Here is a 20,625-nt window from a genome sequence, read left to right as displayed (position 1 = left end):
AGAGTTTTAAGAAACACAGATTCAAGGAGGTTAAGCCTTGTTACCCATGATTACAGACTGAACCACTGTTTGCTGAAGTAGCATGTCTCTATATGGCAAGACAGGGATATAGCAAAGATCCTTTCTCCCCTTTCCATCTGTGGTCATTCCAATCAGTGTAAAAATACTTTTAAATCTATGTCACCACTGCCCATTTTTTGTATATTTTGAGTGGAGGAAAAACAATTTTATATAGCAGTATTTACATTGAGTGGCTATGTTTGGACACAGCACTAAGCCGAACTGGTTAAGCAAAGTAGTCTATGTGCAAGTCACATGTTGGTGCACGTAGCTGAAGCTTCTCCATTTTATTCAAACCACAGAGTGGCTGGCTTAGTGTTGTGTCTGAACCAGTTTGTTTCTTGAAGCAGCTGCTCCTTTCGCTTCCAAAGGTGAGGGCCCCCCAAAAACAGCCTTCATAAACAATCTCTTTTGTTGGGAGGTAGTGGTCTTTCCAAGTACCTAATTCAAGACTTGGTGGGCCTTTAAGGTTACTTGCACCTTCAGTTATGCTTGGAAAACAGTCTGGGCACCAATAAACATCTGTTAAAATTTAAATCTTTTAAAACATGCTCATTCCAGTGCACCAACCTCCCCACCATATTTTGAACCAGAGTTTCAAAATATTGAGGGCTGCACCACTTATGTGTTTCAGTAACCTAAGCCCGGTTTGTTCTTTCCTCTCCATTTTGTTAATCAGAAGTGGCTTTCCTTCCTCTCTCCCCAGGTTACAGAGCTGGGCCGCATTGCCAGTCACTACTATATCACCAATGAGACCATACAGACTTACAACCAACTACTCAAGCCCACCTTGAGTGAGATTGAACTCTTCCGGGTTTTCTCACTTTCTTCTGAGTTTAAGAACATCACTGTGAGAGAGGTATGAATTCAGAGAACTATTGGGCAGGACACCCACCTCCTGCCCTTGTAGTTATTTTTGTTAGTGTTTAGTTTGTATCCTCTTCTGCAAGGTCTTGTTTTTACTGGTGGAGTGGAGGAAACATTCCTAGTTCTTGTGACTAAAAATACTTTTAAACATGAAGGTACTGGATCGGCAAGGCTCTAACCAGAGAACACAACTTGTTCTGATTCCCCCCCCCCCCCAAATTGCTGTCATTTCTATGTTTGTATTTAAACTGATAATGAACTGGATGACATTTGAATAAAGTACTGGTGCTAAGCTCAATGGAAAACCCACCGAGAATGAAACTAGTATCTGCATACATATTTCTCCATTAATCATGCAGACTTGCTGCAGTTGTTGATCTGTGGCCCTCTGAAGTGGATGAGTTGCCTGCCTTTTTAAATTCATCTTCAAAAGGATATTGTGCTGTTGTAGGCTAGGCAGAGTGGCACATCTTTTGCAATTCTTTCCTAATTACTATTTTTAAAACAACCACAGGAAGAGAAACTGGAACTGCAGAAGCTACTTGAGCGGGTCCCAATCCCAGTGAAAGAAAGCATTGAGGAGCCTAGTGCAAAGGTAAGCCCTGCCTCTTCTAGGGCAAGCTTCTATCCAGGGTGAGGTTGGTTCTGCAAGTTCCTGAGTTGCAGGAATTCCCCATTTTTTGTCCATTGACTAGTTCTACTTATTCAGGGAGTAACTGGCTGGCTGCCCTCTTGGGAGCTGTTTTGTTTTAAACCAACTTCATTTTTAAAAAAAGCAAGCCTATGAAGAAAATCTATGGTGGAACTTGAGTGTACTTACAAAGCCACATATATATACATTTAATATGTTGTGTGTGTGCTTGTGTGGGGGTCTGGCCCCACCCACTACTGCTTTGCAGCAGCCAACACCAGGAGAATATGGCTGTAGGCCTGAAAAAGGTTCCTCACCCCTTCTTTGGAGGATGTTAATGCCCCTTATTGTCTTCTCCTTAGATCAATGTTCTCCTTCAGGCCTTTATCTCCCAACTGAAGCTGGAGGGCTTTGCTCTCATGGCAGACATGGTGTATGTCACTCAGGTGAGTAACCATTCAGATTGGGAGTGGCTCTTTTGTGCTCCAGTATCCTTCATTTACTTACTATCTTGGGTGGCCTGTACAGCTTGTCATCACTTCCACTGGCCTTGTTATTAGCAGTGCTTTCTAAGGCCCATTTGACTTCACTCTCCAGGATGTCTGGCTCAAGGTCAGCAACCACACTACCTGGGGTGTATGAGACCTCCATATCTTTCTGGTATAATTCCTCTGTGTATTCTTGCCACCTCTTATTGATGTCTTCTGCTTCTGTTAGGTCTTTACCACTTTTGTCCTTTATTATGGTAATCTTTGTACAAAATGTTCCTTTCATATCTCCAGTTTTCTTGAACAGATCTCTGGTTTTCCCATTTCTATTGTTTTCCTCTATTTCTTTGCATTGCTCGTTTAAGAAGACCCTCTTGTCTCTCCTTGCTATTTTTTGGAAATCTGTATTCAGTTTCCTGTATCTTTCACTATCTCCCTTGCATTTTGCTTGCCTCCTCTCCCCCGATATTTGTAAGGCCTCGTTGGACAGCCATTTTGCTTTCTTGTATTTCACTGCTAATAACAAGGCCAGTGGAAGTGATGATATTCCAGCTGAACTATTTAAAATTTTAAAAGATGATGCTGTTAAAGTGCTACACTCAATATGCCAGCAAGTTTGAAATACTCAGCAATGGCCAGAGGATTGGAAAAGATCAGTCTACATCCCAATCCCAAAGAAGGGCAGTGCCAAAGAATGCTCCAACTACCGCACAATCATGCTCATTTCACACGCTAGCAAGGTTATGTTTAAAATTCTACAAGGCAGGCTTAGGCAGTATGTGGATCGAGAACTCCCAGAAGTGCAAGCTGGATTTCGAAGAGGCAGAGGAACCAGAGACAAAAAGCAAACATGTGCTGGATTATGGAGAAAGCTAGAGAGTTCCAGAAAAACATCTACTGTTTCATTGACTATGCATAAGCCTTTGACTAGTTGACCACAGCAAACTATGGCAAGTTCTTAAAGAAATGGGAGTGCCTCATTTGTCTCCTGAGAAATCTCTATGTGGGACAAGAAGTTACAGTTAAAACTGGATATGGAACAACTGACTGGTTCAAAATTGGGAAAGGAGTACGACAAGGCTGTATATTGTCTCCCTGCTTATTTAACTTGATGCAGAATTCATCATGCGAAAGGCTGGACTAGATGAATCCCAAGCCGGAGTTAAGATTGCCGGAAGAAATATCAACAACCTCAGATATGCAGATGACACAACCTTGATGGCAGAAAGTGAGGAGGAATTAAATAACCTTTTAATGAGGGTGAAAGAGGAGAGCGCAAAATATGGTCTGAAGCTCAACATCAAAAAAACCAAGATCATGGCCACTGGTCCCATCACCTCCTGGCAAATAGAAGGGGAAGAAATGGAGGCAGTGAGAGATTTTACTCCTTGATCACTGCAGATGGTGACAGCAGTCACGAAATTAAAAGACACCTGCTTCTTGGGAGAAAAGCAATGACAAACCTAGACAACATCTTAAAAAGCAGAGACATCACCTTGCCAACAAAGGTCTGTATAGTTAAAGCTATGGTTTTCCCAGTAGTGATGTATGGAAGTGGGAGCTGGACCATCAAGAAGGCTGATCGCCGAAGAATTGATGTTCTCGAAGCTATGAACATGAGTTTGACCAAACTGTGGGAGGCAGTGGCATGCTCTGGTCCATGGGGTCACGAAGAGTCGGACACAACTAAACGACTAAACAACAACAGCCTGTCGTGGTAGATCACATATTTATATACAGAAGGCCTCAGGTTGCATCCCTTCGATCTAGAGGAGCAGGACTGGGAAAGTCACTGCAGTAGGCATTGTAGAGCTTGCCCAGCCTTCGCCAATCTGGTGCCCTCCAGAGTTTTTGCACTACAATTTCTAACATCCATATCCAGCATGTCCAAAGAATCTGGAGGGCACAAGTTTGGCAAAGGCTGGGATAGATGGACCAGTGACTAAACTTGGTATAAGATGGCTTCATTCCAAAGGGGTGGCCCTGTAAATTCATTGCAATAAGGAGCCTTGTAGGTACCTTGAGGTCTTCTTTGTTTCTTGGCTTATATGAATGGGCCTGATCACCTGCAGGGTGGAAATGGAGTTTCAAAAATGAATCTTTAGATGGATGTGGATACATGCTTGCATTTTAATCAAAAAATCAGTCAAAACCTCCCTGTGAGGTTGGTTTCTTTGATATTTGACATCTGTTTTGTCCTGCTTTCAGTCTGCTGGGCGGCTCATGCGTGCAATCTTTGAGATTGTCCTCAACCGTGGTTGGGCGCAGCTTACTGACAAGACTTTGAACCTCTGCAAGATGATTGACAAACGAATGTACGTAGTGGCTCCAGAGCATGCTCTTAATCTTTATGTATTGCAGACTTTATATCTAGTAGTGCCCTACCATGCAGCTGGGCCTGGCACCAGCACTCAGCCAGGCTGGGCACTGGCTGAGGACCCCAGCAACTTGGAAGGGCCCCTCACCAACCTGATCCAGTTGTGCTGCCTTACCATGCTCCTTACTTGATTCTGGGCAGTCTTTTGGCAGTGGGTGGGCAGTGGTTTGATTTCATAGATATATGGAGTCAAAAGGGAGGGATGAAAAGGGATTTTATGCTATAACCGCCCTGAGACCTTCCGAGTACATGCTGGTATACTTTTTTTTTTTAGAAGTGTTGTTTGGGAAAGCAGCTGTGAAGGGGAAAGGACTTGTGCCATCCTAAGGACTAGAAGACTGGAGTTTTTGGGATTTCAAAATTAGCAGTATGTTTAGCCCTAGAAAGCCAGTTATGTGATTGCATCCATACTGGTTTCCAGAATCACTTCCCATAAGTGGGATAGACCCTGGTGTTTGTTTTTGTGCCAGGGCAGGGGGCAAGAAACAAGCCCCCCTCAGGCAAGCCAGGTCTCTTGTGATGGGAGTGTGAAGAGCATTGGCTTAGTCTGCTGAGCAGGCTTGCAAGCCAAAGGCAGTGGAAATGGGAAGCCTTGTGGGGCTGCGGGGTGGGGTGGGGTTATGCACAGAGGGCCACACAGAGGGCCGATTTTGAGGCTGAAGAGGAACCTCCTCACTTTTCTTCCTCAGTTTGAAGGAAGAGCGTGGGGCAAAACACAAGGAACGTAGGAGGTGCCTAAATTTCTCTTCCATTGCTTACTAACCACCATTGCTGGCACAATCCTGATGCTGCTTCTTGCTCATGCAGGTGGCAATCCATGTGCCCCCTTCGTCAATTCAAGAAACTGCCTGAAGAGGTGGTGAAGAAAATTGAGAAGAAAAACTTCCCATTTGAACGACTCTATGACTTGAATCACAATGAAATAGGTCAGTGGACAGAGGTGGTTGTGTGTGTGTGTGTCAGTGGAGGGGATCTAAGGGATCAGTGTTTCCTGCTAAGGGACCAGTGTTTCTTGGCTAAAGGGTCTCTCAGTTTTTCCACAGAATATGGCCCAACTTGATTATGACCTGCTGAGAATCTTGAATGTGTGCAGTTCATCTCAGATCTCCATCTCTTCTGCACATGCTCACTCTTCTTTTCTTTAATTCCATCCCTTTACAGGGGAGCTGATTCGGATGCCAAAGATGGGGAAGACAATCCACAAATATGTCCATTTGTTCCCCAAACTGGAGTTGTCTGTCCACCTGCAGCCCATCACCAGGTCTACTCTGAAAGTAGAGCTGACAATTACCCCAGATTTCCAGTGGGATGAAAAGGTAAAGGGACCCCTGTAGGTCTGAAGTAATCGCCACCAGTAAGGTGGGGGTGGGGAGGTTTGCTGGGTAGCTATTTTGATGTGGAGGCAGGTGCTGGAACAGGGATTGATGGGGACTGAACAGTAGCAGCAGTACAAGTTGTGCTCCTTAAACGCTACACAGAGAGAGCAAGAATTTTCACTTGGGGCCTGTATTTTAATCCCAATTTTTCTCCTCTCTTGGGCTAGGTCCATGGTTCTTCAGAGGCCTTTTGGATCCTGGTGGAGGATGTGGACAGTGAAGTGATCCTACACCACGAGTATTTCCTTCTGAAGGCCAAGTATGCTCAGGATGAACACCTCATCACTTTCTTTGTGCCGGTCTTCGAGCCTCTCCCCCCCCAATACTTCATCCGGGTGGTCTCGGATCGCTGGCTCTGTAAGTCTGCATCCTTTTGCAGAAGGATGTTCTCCAGCTCCCCAGCTGGGGTCTGCAGTGTAAACAGTCTATTGTGTGGGGGGGGGGGTATTCTCTGGAGTGCCATGGAGGAAGCCCAGACATGTTCTTTGCCTGTCAAGTCTTTTTTGTAGATGTTTCTGCCCCTCTTGCTCCCCTGAAGATGAAAGCCCACCAGCACCACACACATCACATATTGCCAGCCCAGGTGGGGCCAAATCAGGACCTCGCTTTCATCTCTGAACAGCCATAGACCTGCCTGGGATCATATGATTGGGAAGCCTCTCCAGTGTTGTGCCCTCCCCTTAGTCTTCCTTTGCCACACTGAGGAGTTAAAAGCATCACTGCTGTACTGTTTGCATTCACCTGCATAGTTGATTCAGTCTGCTGCTCAGGGTACAGAAGGTACAAAAGAAAGATGAAGACCCGGATGTTCCAGGGTTTAGGGACAGACCTGGGATCCTGTTGAACATTTGCTAAGAGCACCATATCGTGGCACAACCACAGCCATGGCTAAAATGTGACTCCCTCAGGCCCTCTTACAACATTCTGGGTGCGACCTAATCTTCTCATTCAAAGAATACCTCTTTTAAAAGCAGAGAACTAGATCCTCTGTTTTCATCTTGTTTGTGTCTATGTGCTTGATTATTTCAGCCTGTGAGACGCAGTTGCCCGTGTCCTTCCGACATCTCATCCTTCCAGAGAAGTACCCTCCACCAACTGAGCTGCTGGACCTGCAGCCACTGCCTGTCTCCGCTTTGAGGAATAGCGCCTTTGAGAGCCTCTACCAGGACAAGTTTCCCTTCTTCAATCCTATCCAGACTCAAGGTGGGCAGCGCAGCTGGATTTGAGTCAGTGAAGAGGAGGGCTGCCAAGAAAATAGGAACCATCTTAGCGGGGAGCAGGGGAGCTGCATAGTATTATATATTAGGTGCCAACAGCCTGGAACATGCAAGACAAAATGGCATAATTCTTAGTTGTCAGACATTCCATCGCATAGCTGGGGGATTCAGTCTAGTAGTCTTGTGAACATCACTTTGGTATGTGGTGCTTGTTTGTGCCTGGATTTGATGGGATTTGCAGTTCAAAACATCTAGATGGCACCAGCTGGGGAAGGATACTTTTGGGTTCTTGTGGGTTCTGGAGTAACTGTTGCTGGCCATAGGGAAATTTTCCTCTGCCTTTTCTTTCCCGGTTTAGTTTTCAACACCGTCTATAACAGCGATGAAAATGTGTTTGTGGGAGCTCCCACAGGCAGTGGAAAAACAATCTGTGCTGAATTTGCCATTCTGAGGATGTTGCTGCAGAATTTGGAAGGCCGCTGTGTCTACATCACACCAATGGAAGCCCTTGCTGAGCAGGTACAGCACTCCTGACATGTCCTTTTAAAATCTGCCCTTTCCAGGAGGGTGATCAGAATAGCTTTAATCAATTCCTCTTCCCACTGAAAGCTTTGCAGGCAGAAAAACAAAAGAAGAGGGTCTGGATAGGGTGTTCTGTTGGCCTTATCTGGGACAAGTACTTAAGTATATTTTAAACAGCTCTCGTTACTTCCCCCATTGTCCTCCTTATTCTCCTTGCTTTGTGAGTGAAGTTCAGATTCTGCAAAGAAGGAATAAAAGCATTGCAGAATATATGTGGATAAGTCTGGATGACCACTTTGTTGATTGTAAGCTAGAAAAACAGAGACGGTGTGCTTTGTGTGTGTGAGGAAGAGAGTGCTTGGAAGGACGGCTGTTAAGAGCATTGTCTCCTCTTCCTTTTGCCATGGAAGATCTTCCTGGATTGGTATGAGAAGTTCCAAGAGCGCCTACTCAAGAAAGTTGTCTTGCTGACGGGGGAGACCAGCACTGACCTGAAGCTGTTGGGCAAAGGCAACATTATAATCAGCACTCCTGAGAAGTGGGACATCCTTTCACGGCGCTGGAAGCAGCGCAAGAACGTGCAAAACGTCAACCTCTTCATTGTGGATGAAGTGCACCTCATTGGTGGCGAGAATGGGGTGAGTCTCGGGGAGGAATGCAGCCCACCACAAAGGGGCTCTGCTCTGAGGGAGAAAGCAGGACACTGACCTTTCTTTCTTGGAGGGCTTGCCATGCACAGCTGCTGCATATCCTGTGTACTGAGGAGCTTCTCGTTCTGGGCAACAGAAGGAGACAGGAATCTGTAACTGTAGCATCCCCTAAACACCCCTCTCCTTCCCAGCATCTTGTGCGGCACCTGACATTGCATGAGGGGTTGCAGTTAGAAGTAGCTCCCACAGCCAGTGTGCGCTGAGCAGAATGTGAGGCATCCAAACAGGTCCCATGTATTTTATTGCTGATGGTTTTCAAGGATAACTTACCCAGGGATAGGAAGACTCCTTCTGTCAGCAGGCATTTGAACCACCTACCGCAGTATTGTTTATCTACACAATCTAACAACAGCTCTTGAGGTTTTCAGAAGGGAGCTTTCCCCAGACCTACCTGGAAATAGTAGGGATTAAACATGGGGACATTTGGATGCAAAACTCAGTTCTATCACCCTCCCCTGAGTAATAAGTATTACCAATGAACCAGAAGGGCATCAAAAATGATGACTGAAATTGTCAATTTTAGTAATTGTTGATAGCAGTTGGCAATAGCAGGTGCCAGCTGGATGTAAAGATTGTGGGCTTTTCCTATAGAGCTGTCATCTCTCTCTTGGAGGCTTTCTGCCTAACCCAGCTAGTCAAAGTCAGGGTCCTTCAATCATCTCGAAATCTGCCTTCCAGAGGGTGGACACTGAAGTATTAATATTTGTGGTTGCATCAAGAAAATGCCGAGATCTCTTGTTAATTGTATCACCTGTTCACATTAACTGGTTGCACCGAGGTATAATCACTTTGTATTCTTCTGCAGTTTGCCTAAGAGATCGAAGGGAGGAGGGATGTTGAGCAGAGAGTGAGAAACTGATTCTAGTAGTGGTGATGGAGGAGGAGTGGATAGTGTAAGGGATTGTACCTCTCAGTTGGCCCATTGTAGTTTTAGTTTCTCTTTGGAGTTTTGTGTGACATTTTTAAGGCCACAAAAGCATGTGTGAGGCTCAAGCACTTAATGCTATGTCTTTCCTGACCTGTCAATGAAAATATCTAGATGTGGAATGGCTGAGGGTGCTTGAAATAACCCAGGTGTCTTTGGCTTCTTTCTGCAGCCGGTCTTGGAGGTGATCTGTTCCCGGATGCGCTATATCTCCTCCCAGATTGAGCGGCCCATCCGCATTGTGGCCTTGAGCTCATCACTGTCCAACGCCAAGGATGTGGCCCACTGGCTAGGCTGCAGTGCCACGGCCACCTTCAACTTCCACCCCAATGTGCGCCCTGTGCCCCTGGAGCTACACATCCAAGTAGGTTCCTACCCCCCCCCACCTCTGGGGAACTCTAGGAACATAGAAAGCTGGTGTTCATCTAGCTCAAAGGGCCATTCAGCTTGGTACAGTCAATACTGACAGGAAGCGGCTCTTGAAGGTTTCAGGCAGGCCTTCGTCCCAGCCCCGCTTGGAGACCCAAGGGATTGAACCTGGGACCCTTCTATTTGCCTCTTCCAAGCATTGAGGTTTGGCATCATCCTTCTCCTCTCTCCTTCTCTTTCGCTGCTCCTAAGGGCTTCAACATCAGCCACACCCAGACCCGCCTGTTGTCCATGGCCAAGCCAGTCTATCATGCTATCATGAAGCACTCTCCAAAGAAGCCAGTAATCGTGTTTGTTCCGTCTCGCAAGCAGACGCGCCTCACAGCCATTGACATCCTCACCACCTGTGCATCAGATGTCCAGAGACAAAGGTATGGGCAGGACATCATGTAATCTGTGCTCCAGATAACTTAATGATACAAGAGGAGAAGCTGAATGTGTGTGATTCCTTATTTATTGTACCTCTGTCAGTCATTGGGAAGGGGCAAGAAGCTATAAAGGACACTGGAGCTAAATTGGAGTGTAGCTGTTCAAGAATAAGGAGGGACCTGCATTTTGGAACGCCTTCCCTCTGTAATCTTTCAGTGACTTTGGCATTTAAAAATGATATGAATAATCTGAAAGAATGGGTGTGATGGGCCCACTTATTTAATTTGTATTTGGCTGGATGCACACCGAATTTTTCACTCCATAGGACGCACCTAGTTTTTAGAGGAGGAAAACAAGAATTTTTTTTTTTGCTTTTTTGAATTGTCCTAGGTATAGCAGCCAGCTCCTAGAGGCCTAGGTGCCTTTGCGCCTCCATTTAATACGTGAGGAAGCTTCTTTTGCAAAAGGGGAAAGCTCCATATTTTTTAGATCAGCTCAACGTTATGCAGCTTTTTTTGCAAATGGGAAAAGCCCTGTTTTTTTTGGGGGGGGGGTCAGCTCAGGGTTGTGGATCTTTTTTGCAAAGGGGGAAAGCTCTGTTTTTTAGGATCAGCTCAAAGTTGCTGAGTTCTCTTGCAAAGGGGAAAAATCCTGTTTTTATGGGGTTCAACTCGGAAGTTCTGCATTTTCTTTAGGAAAGAAAAGGGAGCAATTTCTACAGTTTCCAGGCAGATAATCTAATCCAGGGGTCCCCAAACTAAGACCTGGGGCCCGGATGCGGCCCACACGAGCCAATTGTGCGGCCCCCAACGACCCCCGCCACCCGCTCTTACCGGCACGCCACAGTGCGGTTGCCCACCTCCGGGTCGGCGCAGCACCAGAAATAGCTTGTGCGCATGCACACAAGCTATTTCTAGCATGGCGCCGACCTGGAAGTGCACCGGAAATGACATCTGCGCACACGCAGAAGCCATTTCTGGCGGCACCCCATGCCAGAAAAAGCAAGTGTGTGCGCATATGGGGATCCCTGTTCTAATCAGCCAGCCAAATGTCTCCCTCTGCAGACAACAATTGAGGCCTAGGCGAAGGGGCAGGAAGGGAGCTAGCTCTCTTATTTCCCTCCCCAATCTCTTGCAATCAGCTGCTGAGTGGGTTCCTTTCAAGGCTTGCTCATTCCCTCTTGTTAGCCTTTAGCTATTTCTTTTCTTCTTCTTTTTTTAAAGCATGATCTGCCTTTAGCCCCTGGGCAATTCGGCTCCAGGCATTTGCTCCATAAGACACACAGACATTTCCTCTTACTTTTTAGGAGAAAAAAAGTGTGTCTTATGGAAGGAAAAATATGGTATGTGCTTAATGTCTACATGCTGGAGGATCTGGGGTGAAGGATATCGAGCACAGTCTGGGGCAGAAGATATGGAAGTAATGAAGTTTGTGAGGGCCAAACATGGGCAAGGGATGTTGGAAGTAGACTGGATTTTGCAGAGATGAGAGTTTCTCTAGTTGCTACTTTTCTGTCCAGAAATTAAATCTGTTGCGGCAGAATTATTGCTTAACAAAAGCTGTTGAGGGAAATGAGAAGTGTTGATGAGAAACTCCGTCAATGACAGGTGATGGTTCCTGCCTGCTTTTAAGGTTCTGGGGACAGGAGGGGGTCACCCTTCACCAGTCTTTTGGGTGATCGGATGGAGGCTGTTGACTGAATGAGGAAGTTGGTCTTGGTCTGCTGACTGTCCTGACTTCGATCTGGCTTGTTCCTCCTTGCCAGGTTCCTGCACTGCACTGAGAAGGATGTGGCTCCATACTTGGACAAGCTGAATGACAACACCTTGAAGGAGACCCTGGTGAATGGGGTGGGATACCTGCATGAGGGATTGACCTCCATGGAGCGAAGAGTTGTGGAGCAGCTTTTTGGCTCAGGTAAAGTGGGGTGGGAGCAGACTGCAGATTTATGGGTCAATTTAGAAAATGAGGGATTATCAGGCACCATAAAGAAATGTCTCTATTCAGGGGGGAAATGACATTCCTTATGGCTTGTAAACCATTGTTGTGTGGGATGTTGGTATACAGAGATTCCACATCCATAGTGGCTAGTATAGTATTGTTAGGAAGATTATTCAAAGATTGTATTTTCCTCAGAAAATCTGTGGTGTCATGTACGTAGCTGGGTGCACTGATAGCATATGGTTTTAGAACAGAGTCCATATAGCCGGAAACACCCCTTTATTTGTTGTAATTGTGATGATTATGGCGTACAGCTGAAGAAAACCCCAAATTCACAATCTCAGAAAATTAGAATACAGTGGTACCTCAATTTACGAACGACTCGACAACCGAATTTTTCGACTTATGAATGGGGCAAATGGCCGCAAGCTTATGAATTTCTTGACATCCGAACGGAAACCGTGGTGGTTTTAGATAGGGTTCAGAGGTCCAATATTGTTCTATTTGCAATCTTTGTTTATTAATTCAATTAAAATTCTAATTTTCTGAGATTGTGAATTTGAAGTTTTCTTCAGCTGTACGCCATAATCATCACAATTACAACAAATAAAGGCTTGACATATCTCACTTTGCATGTCATGAGTCTTATCTCCTATATTGGTTTCACCTTTTAAGTTGAATTACTGAAATAAATGAACTTTTCAACGATATTCTAATTTTCGAGTTTCACCTGTATGTGTTCCCCACAGTCAGCTGGGCTATAAATTGGTTCTCATCTAGTTCTGCTCTTCTGTTTTGCTGTTAGGTGCCATTCAGGTGGTGGTGGCCTCACGGAGCCTCTGCTGGGGAATGAATGTAGCTTCTCACCTAGTGATCATCATGGACACACAGTACTACAATGGCAAGATCCATGCGTGAGTGAAGGGAGGTGGGTTGCTGGGTTCTGAGCCCACGGGAAAGGCGAGGACTGTTGGGCTATGCAGTGAGGAATGTAAGAGCCACTGGGAAAAGAAGTCCAGGGTGGTGAAACAGAAAGTGAGGCTCACCCCAGACACTAAAGGAGAGCATCTCATTTGGGGCTGTTTTTGTTGTTAAGATAGGCCTTGTTTAAGCCTGGCTGCTCAGGCACAAGTTGGGATAATCTAGAAGCTGGTCAACCAGTGTGTATTTCTTACTCCTAGAGCAGGCATCCCCAAACTTCGGCCCTCCAGATGTTTTGGACTACAATTCCCATCTTCCCCGACCACTGGTACTGTTAGCTAGGGATCATGGGAGTTGTAGGCCAAAACATCTGGAGGGCCGCAGTTTGGGGATACCTGTCTTAGAGTGACACTGATGTGAAAAAAATGGGTTTTCATGAGTCTCATGCATTACCTTATCAATAGCTGCAATTTGGCTATGGTTTATATAGAATATAATATCTGACCCAGTGTCCAGGTATTAATTCCCCTGCAGATTGAAACATTCATATCAACAACACACGTTGCTGGTTCTTGTGATTTGGGCAACTGGAAATATGTGGTCAGATACTGGTACCCTCATAGAAGCCAGAAAGAATTTAAGTGGACCTTTCATTCTTTAAGTAGAACCCCCCAGCCCTCGGTGAAGATTCCTGTGCATTTTTTGCCTCTTCAGTTTTCCAAGCTCCTGCCCTGGTTTCTTCACTAGGAAATGTGATTATGTGGTGCAGTGGAGGAGGGAGATCCATGGATGAGCAGGAGAAGTAGCCCATTGGATCTCCTCCATCCCTTGCAGAAAATGAACTAACTAGAGTAAGTCTGACCTTTTAACTTTCAGCCAGTCAGACTGAATCTGCAAATTTGTCATGTCATGCATATTACAGAAGTTTCCCCCTCTACAGAATTCTAAATCTTTTGCCTTCTGCTTCTATTAACATAATTACTTTCCTATGTGCCAGGTATGTGGATTACCCCATCTATGATGTGTTGCAGATGGTGGGCCATGCAAACCGCCCACTGCAGGATGATGAGGGGCGCTGTGTCATTATGTGCCAGGGGTCCAAGAAGGTGAGCAAACAACAGGGAACGAGTGGATTTGCATGTTCTTTAGGGCTGGGGGCCTGAAGAGATTTAGAATCACATTTCTTCCATATGCTCCCTGGATGAAGTTTGCTTGGGGCACAGTTTCTCTTCCAGTCTGGATTTGAGTATTCCTTTGTTCAGAGTGGAGATGAAACTCGTAAATTGTTTGACACACTAAAAATGCCACTTTGGTTCTCCCACTCAAAGGATTTCTTCAAGAAGTTCCTATACGAGCCCCTCCCAGTGGAGTCTCATTTAGACCACTGCATGCATGATCACTTCAATGCTGAGATCGTCACCAAGACCATTGAGAACAAGCAGGATGCTGTCGACTATCTCACCTGGACCTTCTTGTATCGCAGGATGACTCAGAATCCCAACTACTACAACCTGCAAGGTGGGAAAGCAGACTCCCAACCCCTGCCCCTGTTTTTGTTGCTTTGTGCCTCTGTCCTGCCACACACTTGGACAAGAGGGAGGGGAATGGAGAAGGATTATTTATTACGTTTTCACACTGTCCTTCCTCAAAGTCGTTCTGAAGTACAGTAATAAAACACAAAGATTATTTCAAGGTCCTATGTTTCCAGCCCCTGTGGATGTGCAGCATGTGTCTTCCTTTGTCTCTTTGTTCAGGAGTTTCGCACAGGCATCTCAGTGACCACCTGTCAGAGTTGGTGGAGCAGACACTTAGTGACCTTGAGCAGTCCAAATGTATCAGCATTGAAGATGAGATGGATGTTGCGCCTTTGAACTTGGGCATGATTGCAGCTTATTACTACATCAACTACACCACCATTGGTAAGGGGCAGGCTGAGAGTTATGGACATCATGGCACCTGTGCATGGCATGTTGGGCGTTGCTTGTTGTCTGAGGCTGCAGCCTCATACCTGATGCTACCTTTTCTTTTATTAAAAACCCACCACTACCTCTAGAGCTCTTCAGCATGTCCCTGAACGCCAAGACTAAAGTGCGAGGTCTGATTGAAATCATTTCCAATGCTGCTGAGTATGAGAACATTCCCATCCGGCACCATGAGGACAACCTCCTGCGGCAGGTGAGTCACCTCTTCAGTTTGATGGGCACGTGGTGTGGGGGTGGTGTGGTTGGTTGACTTGGGAAAATCTATACAGCCCAGTGGCTTCTCTCCAAGAGCAGGGGACCCCAGTCTTATGTATAATGTACAATACTATGTACAATGACAATAAAGTATTCTATTCTATTCCTATTCTATTCTATATATATATATATTTGGAAGCAATATAACCCACGTTACTAGTATTTAGATGTTACGGTAGATGCAGGGCAAGTGGTGGTGATCCACCTGCCTGAGATAAATCCATGAGGATACAGAGCAGGGCTCCATAACTAGGAATTCCCTCCTAAGGCCTTTCTTGTGGGAAGTTGGTGAAGACTGAATTGTTTACGAAAAGTTTGTGTGTGTGTGTGTGTGTGTGTGTGTGTGTGTGTGTGTGTGTGTAGATAGATAGATAGATAGATAGATAGATAGATAGATAGGTAGGTAGATAGATAGATAGATAGGCAAACCTGGTTTTAAACAACTGGGGAATTGTTATTGTCTGAACAGAGATTTTTCTGGGGGGGGGGGTTGGTTCATTTGTGAAAAGTTCTTTCTGCTTTATGTGCGTTGCAACTATTTTTAAACATGTGATCTGCTTTGAAAACAACAACAACTTAAAACCAAAATAGAAGTTGGTACTTGTTGGGGAAAATATATAATGCATGTAAAAGTGGTAAAATTTCCAGGGGCTGAGAGCTAAGTTTATAGAACCAAATACAGTCAACTTACTGGGCTGTACATGTGCATTTATGTTCCCCAGTCTGTATTCATTGTGTACATTTTGTCCTGTGTTTTGTTCGTAGAGAACTTTCACTTCAGTAGTTTCAAATTCTGAAGTGTGTGATGACCTTTTAAAACTGAATAATAAATACATCCTTATACCACTAAATGGTAGATCCGTGGGCCAATGTGGCTAGCAGGGCCTCTATATCCTGTTGGCTACATCTTTGCCAGTTCTAGACTTGTCCTCCGCATGGCAGTTTCGCCTATCTTTTATGCTGCATCTCAAGCCCCCGCCCTCTCTGGGTGAGAGTGCTGATCTTTGGGTTCCAATCTGTCCTGCTCCCGCAAATTGATTGTGTGATTGCATTTGGTGCTTAGAGATAGTCAGAGAACATTATTGTGTGCTGAATGTTGCTTCTCTCCTTTCCTCAGCTTGCCCAGAAAGTGCCTCACAAGCTGAATAACCCCAAATTCAATGATCCCCATGTCAAAACGAACCTTCTGCTTCAGTCCCATCTGTCACGTATGCAGCTGAGTGCAGAGCTCCAGTCTGACACAGAGGAGATTCTCAGCAAGGTATTGGGGGAGAGCAAAAACACGGCTGAGGGGGCACCCACAGCTTCCTGCTGCTTCAGGGCGAGTTCACAACAGATACTGCCTATTCCCATTTGGTCTCATATTTGAAGCTTGGCTAGCTGAGGGCATTGTTCCCCTTTTTCTGCTGATGCCTGGGATGCTAAGCTCCTTCTGTTCTGTCTTTCCTCCCAGGCAATTCGTCTGATCCAAGCTTGCGTGGATGTTCTGTCCAGCAACGGCTGGCTGAGTCCTGCTCTGGCTGCCATGGAGCTGGCCCAGATGGTCACCCAGGCCATGTGGTCAAAGGACTCCTACCTGAAGCAGCTGCCCCACTTCACCTCTGAGCACATCAAGCGCTGCACAGAGAAGGTGAGAGAGCAGACACAGGCAGGGAAGTGGGGAGGTTCAGTGTGGTCACCAGGGACCTGCTCCTTTCTTGGCCACACAGACTGGCTTATCCCATGCCTACCCTTTTGCAGGGAGTGGAGAGTGTATTTGACATCATGGAAATGGAGGACGAAGACCGCAACGCCCTGCTGCAGCTCTCTGATGCCCAAATTGCTGATGTGGCCCGCTTCTGTAACCGCTACCCTAACATTGAGCTTTCCTATGAAGTGGTGGAAAAGGATGGTATTCGCAGGTAATGGAACATAGCAATGAAAAATAAAGTCAGAAAATGTTCCCTCCTCCCCCCCCTCCTCCTCCTCCTTCTTCTTCTTCTTCTTCTCCCCCCCTTTCAGAGGGTTTCCTTCAAAGTAACAAAGGCTTCCCCTCCATTTTCAAAATGAAAGCTGCTGTGGTTGATTTTTCACTGCAAGCCAGGATTTTGCCATGTGATTTGCTGCCAAATAGGCTTCTATGTATGTTGCCGCTTGCAGGCTAGTTAGCAACCTTCGCATGCTCACCCTTTTAGCACATTGTTCCAGATGTGTGTGTCTAATCTGGTTTGTTTCTTCAGTGGAGGGCCAGTGGTGGTGCTGGTGCAGCTGGAGCGAGAGGAAGAAGTCACTGGACCAGTGATTGCCCCCCTCTTCCCACAGGTATGTTGAGTCCTGCCCAGCCTGTGCTTGATACAGTCTAGCTGGGCCCACTTGTGGGGGGCAATGGGTAGGATGGGGCTGAAATCTACAGGGTTGTGATGCAGAGGGGCAGGGAGGATGTCACAAGTTGTCTTCCTCACTTTTCCCCTCTCATCTGCAGAAACGCGAGGAAGGCTGGTGGGTAGTGATTGGAGATTCCAAATCCAACAGCCTTATCTCCATCAAGAGACTGACGCTGCAGCAGAAGGCTAAGGTGAGTGATCTGGGAACACCCATTCAGATCTCATTTCACCTCTAGAAGAGCCTTATGGGGAGGCATAATGAGCCTTGTGTTAGGCCTGGGCATCCTCAACATTGTAGGTCAAGGACCTCCTGCTTTTTGGCCAATGGGACAGAATTATCAAGGAAAAGGGGAGGTTTAAGGCATCCAGTGAGGGCTTCTTTGGCCTCCCACAGGCTGCAGCGTAACAGGGATCCAGGCAATCACTTATGTAAAACAATTGAGATTATTTTCTGCCTCTTAGCTGCAAACAGAAAAATTGAGCAGCTCAGAAAAGCAGCAGGAAGGGACATAGTGGGCTCGCTCCCCCACCCCTAGAGAGGCCTGCTCTACTCTTGCAACCGTGTCAGGAGAGAGCTTTGACTAAGATTCAACCTCTAAATCCCCCACACCATAAACCCATATTTTGGTCACAGGAATAGCACATGATGTGCATCTCTTATTATATAACCACACCTGAATTCTGTTCAGGCTAGAGCTAGGGGTGGTGAAGGAGGATGGGTAGTGTGTGGTATGTTGGAGGTGGGATCTTTAGCTAACTCATCCTCCTTCCAAACAGACAGGTTGACACACCTTGCAGCAGTCTGGTTTTTGTTGGCTTTATTGACCATGTCCTGGTATTACTGGCCTCAATTTTTTTCCCCAGATTATAAAATAAGTTTGGGATCACTGAAAATAAAATTGTGCTTATGCTCAAGAGTCTGGACTCCTCCTGGCCCCAAGAATAATCTCCTGGCCCCAAGAATAATCTCCCGGCCCCAGGAAATCCAAGTGCATTATGTGATCTATGTAGCACATGCAAATTGGGGTTTGCTGATCCTTGATTGGGCTAAAAACCCATCTCCTGCAGCTTCTGGGATTCTAGCAGGCCTTGTACACATATCTTTAAAACATGGCTTTGCAGTAAGGCAGGGGTGGGGAACCTGTTGCTGAATTGCAACTGCCATGGGCTGATGGGATGTAGTTCAGCAACATTTGGAGGTCCACAAGTGCCACCCCATACAATAAGAGGGAGAGGGAGGCAAGACTTGCTAGAAGCAGCAGCTTACGCCCAATGCCAATTTCCTTGTGTTTCCTGCATTCTGTTAAATTGCAGAATACCCACAGTCCTGCTTAACATAACTGATTGTCAGAAAATCTGAAGCTTCAAAATGAAGACTGGTCTGCAAAGGGCCCCCTGCAAGGAGGTGGGAATCCTGGAATGGGTTGTTTCTCCCACTTGCTCTGCTAGGCAGGTCATATCAATGTCTATACCCTCATATCAGAGGGCGACCTCTCCAGTTCCTTCCTGCCCAGCTCTCAGCACAGGGTGTGCCTGGAGCCCCATTCCTCTGAGCTTGCGTCTCACCCCATCTCTTCCTTGTGGAGCAAACCCTTCACACCCCAGTTCATGCTCTTTCTCCTTTTAGGTGAAACTGGACTTTGTGGCACCAGCCACTGGGACTCACAACTACACCCTCTATTTCATGAGTGATGCCTACATGGGCTGCGACCAGGAGTACAAGTTCAGTGTGGATGTGAAGGAGGCGGAGAGTGACAGTGATACTGATTGAGCTGGGCCTTCAGCTTCTGTCTTGTATGAGTGCAGTTGTGAGCCTCCATGGAATGGGATGTCTGCTTCTAGAGACGTTTGTGAATTTCTGCTTCCTGCTGGATGGAGAGTTAGGTTACTCCGTACTTAACTGTTTCTGTTCACTTTCAACTGCTGAGAGGTCTACTGGCATTCGAGAAATTTCATCTGCCCTTCCTGTTTTGTTTTTTTAACTCTGAGCAACTCAAACAGTTTCGTGCACAGTATTTTTATGTGAGTGGACTCAGTTGATTCTGCCGTGTTCCTACATGTTTTCCCAAATAAAGATATTTAGGAACAACCTCCTTGCTACTTTTCTTGTGGGAGGGGGAACTACCGTAGTTCCTAGACCAGGGGTTGTCAACCTGGTTCCTATTGCCCACTAGCGGGTGTTTCAGGATTCTAGATGGGCGGTAGGGGGTTCTATGGCACAAGCTGAATCCTCCTTCCATCGAGCATTCCATTCCACCAATGGAAAAGGGGGGAAATCTCCAGAGAGGAATTCAAACATATAGCCAGCACGTGTAGAGACAAAGTCAGAAAAGCTAAAGCACAGAATGAACTCAGGCTCGCCAGAGAGGTTAAAAGCAACAAAAAGGGCTTTTATGGGTATGTCCGTAGCAAAAGGAAAAACAAGGAAACAGTGGGGTCACTCAGAGGAGAAGATGGTGAAATGCAAACAGGGGACAGAGAAAGGGCAGAACTCCTCAATGCCTTCTTTGCCTCAGTCTTCTCCAAGAAAGAAAACAACGCCCGACCTGAAGAATATGGAGCAGATGATTCAGCAGGGGAAACACAGCCCAGAATAAGTAAGGAGGTAGTACAAGAATACTTGGCTAGTTTAGATGTATTCAAGTCTCCAGGGCCAGATGAACTACATCCAAGAGTATTAAAAGAACTGGCAGAGGTGATTTCAGAACCACTGGCAATAATCTTTGAAAATTCCTGGAGAACAGGCGAAGTTCCAGCAGACTGGAGGAGGGCAAATGTTGTCCCTATTTTCAAAAAGGGGAAAAGAGAGGACCCAAACAATTACCGCCCAGTCAGCCTGACATCAATACCAGGAAAGATTCTAGAGCAGATCATTAAGCAAACAGTCTGTGAGCACCTAGAAAGAAACTCTGTGATCACTAAAAGTCAGCATGGGTTCCTGAAAAATAAGTCATGTCAGACTAATCTGATCTCATTTTTTGACAGAATTACAAGCCTGGTAGATGAAGGGAACGCTGTGGATGTAGCCTATCTTGATTTCAGCAAGGCCTTTGACAAGGTGCCCCATGATATTCTTGTAAAGAAGCTGGTAAAATGTGGGCTAGACAATGCTACCATTCAGTGGATTTGTAGCTGGATTACTGACCGAACCCAAAGGGTGCTCATCAATGGCTCCTCCTCATCCTGGAGAGT

At 46.0% G+C, this 20,625-nt stretch overlaps 1 protein-coding gene across 1 annotated transcript in view; it reads left to right on the top strand.

The window, feature by feature from the left end:
* The window catches only part of SNRNP200 (small nuclear ribonucleoprotein U5 subunit 200), a 48,189-nt gene extending 28,667 nt beyond the window's left edge, over positions 1 to 19,522 (top strand). The window contains exons 22-45 of the mRNA XM_035121076.3: positions 767 to 919; positions 1,442 to 1,522; positions 1,921 to 2,004; positions 4,255 to 4,361; positions 5,231 to 5,349; positions 5,585 to 5,739; positions 5,967 to 6,156; positions 6,829 to 7,002; positions 7,375 to 7,535; positions 7,949 to 8,176; positions 9,346 to 9,537; positions 9,795 to 9,973; positions 11,737 to 11,888; positions 12,718 to 12,826; positions 13,831 to 13,939; positions 14,162 to 14,351; positions 14,588 to 14,752; positions 14,887 to 15,008; positions 16,188 to 16,331; positions 16,524 to 16,700; positions 16,811 to 16,971; positions 17,290 to 17,371; positions 17,532 to 17,624; positions 19,061 to 19,522. Coding sequence (XP_034976967.1) covers positions 767 to 919; positions 1,442 to 1,522; positions 1,921 to 2,004; positions 4,255 to 4,361; positions 5,231 to 5,349; positions 5,585 to 5,739; positions 5,967 to 6,156; positions 6,829 to 7,002; positions 7,375 to 7,535; positions 7,949 to 8,176; positions 9,346 to 9,537; positions 9,795 to 9,973; positions 11,737 to 11,888; positions 12,718 to 12,826; positions 13,831 to 13,939; positions 14,162 to 14,351; positions 14,588 to 14,752; positions 14,887 to 15,008; positions 16,188 to 16,331; positions 16,524 to 16,700; positions 16,811 to 16,971; positions 17,290 to 17,371; positions 17,532 to 17,624; positions 19,061 to 19,204 — 3,471 coding nt within the window. The 3' untranslated portion in view covers positions 19,205 to 19,522. The remainder of the gene's footprint in view (positions 1 to 766; positions 920 to 1,441; positions 1,523 to 1,920; positions 2,005 to 4,254; positions 4,362 to 5,230; positions 5,350 to 5,584; positions 5,740 to 5,966; positions 6,157 to 6,828; positions 7,003 to 7,374; positions 7,536 to 7,948; positions 8,177 to 9,345; positions 9,538 to 9,794; positions 9,974 to 11,736; positions 11,889 to 12,717; positions 12,827 to 13,830; positions 13,940 to 14,161; positions 14,352 to 14,587; positions 14,753 to 14,886; positions 15,009 to 16,187; positions 16,332 to 16,523; positions 16,701 to 16,810; positions 16,972 to 17,289; positions 17,372 to 17,531; positions 17,625 to 19,060) is intronic.
* The last annotated feature ends 1,103 nt before the right edge of the window (positions 19,523 to 20,625 follow it).

The sequence above is a fragment of the Zootoca vivipara genome, chromosome 6 (assembly GCF_965207765.1).
Source record: "Zootoca vivipara chromosome 6, rZooViv2.hap1.1, whole genome shotgun sequence".
NCBI lineage: Eukaryota > Metazoa > Chordata > Lepidosauria > Squamata > Lacertidae > Zootoca > Zootoca vivipara.
The sequence above is the reverse complement of the archived record's forward strand: the minus strand, read 5'-3'. Positions and strand labels throughout refer to the sequence as shown.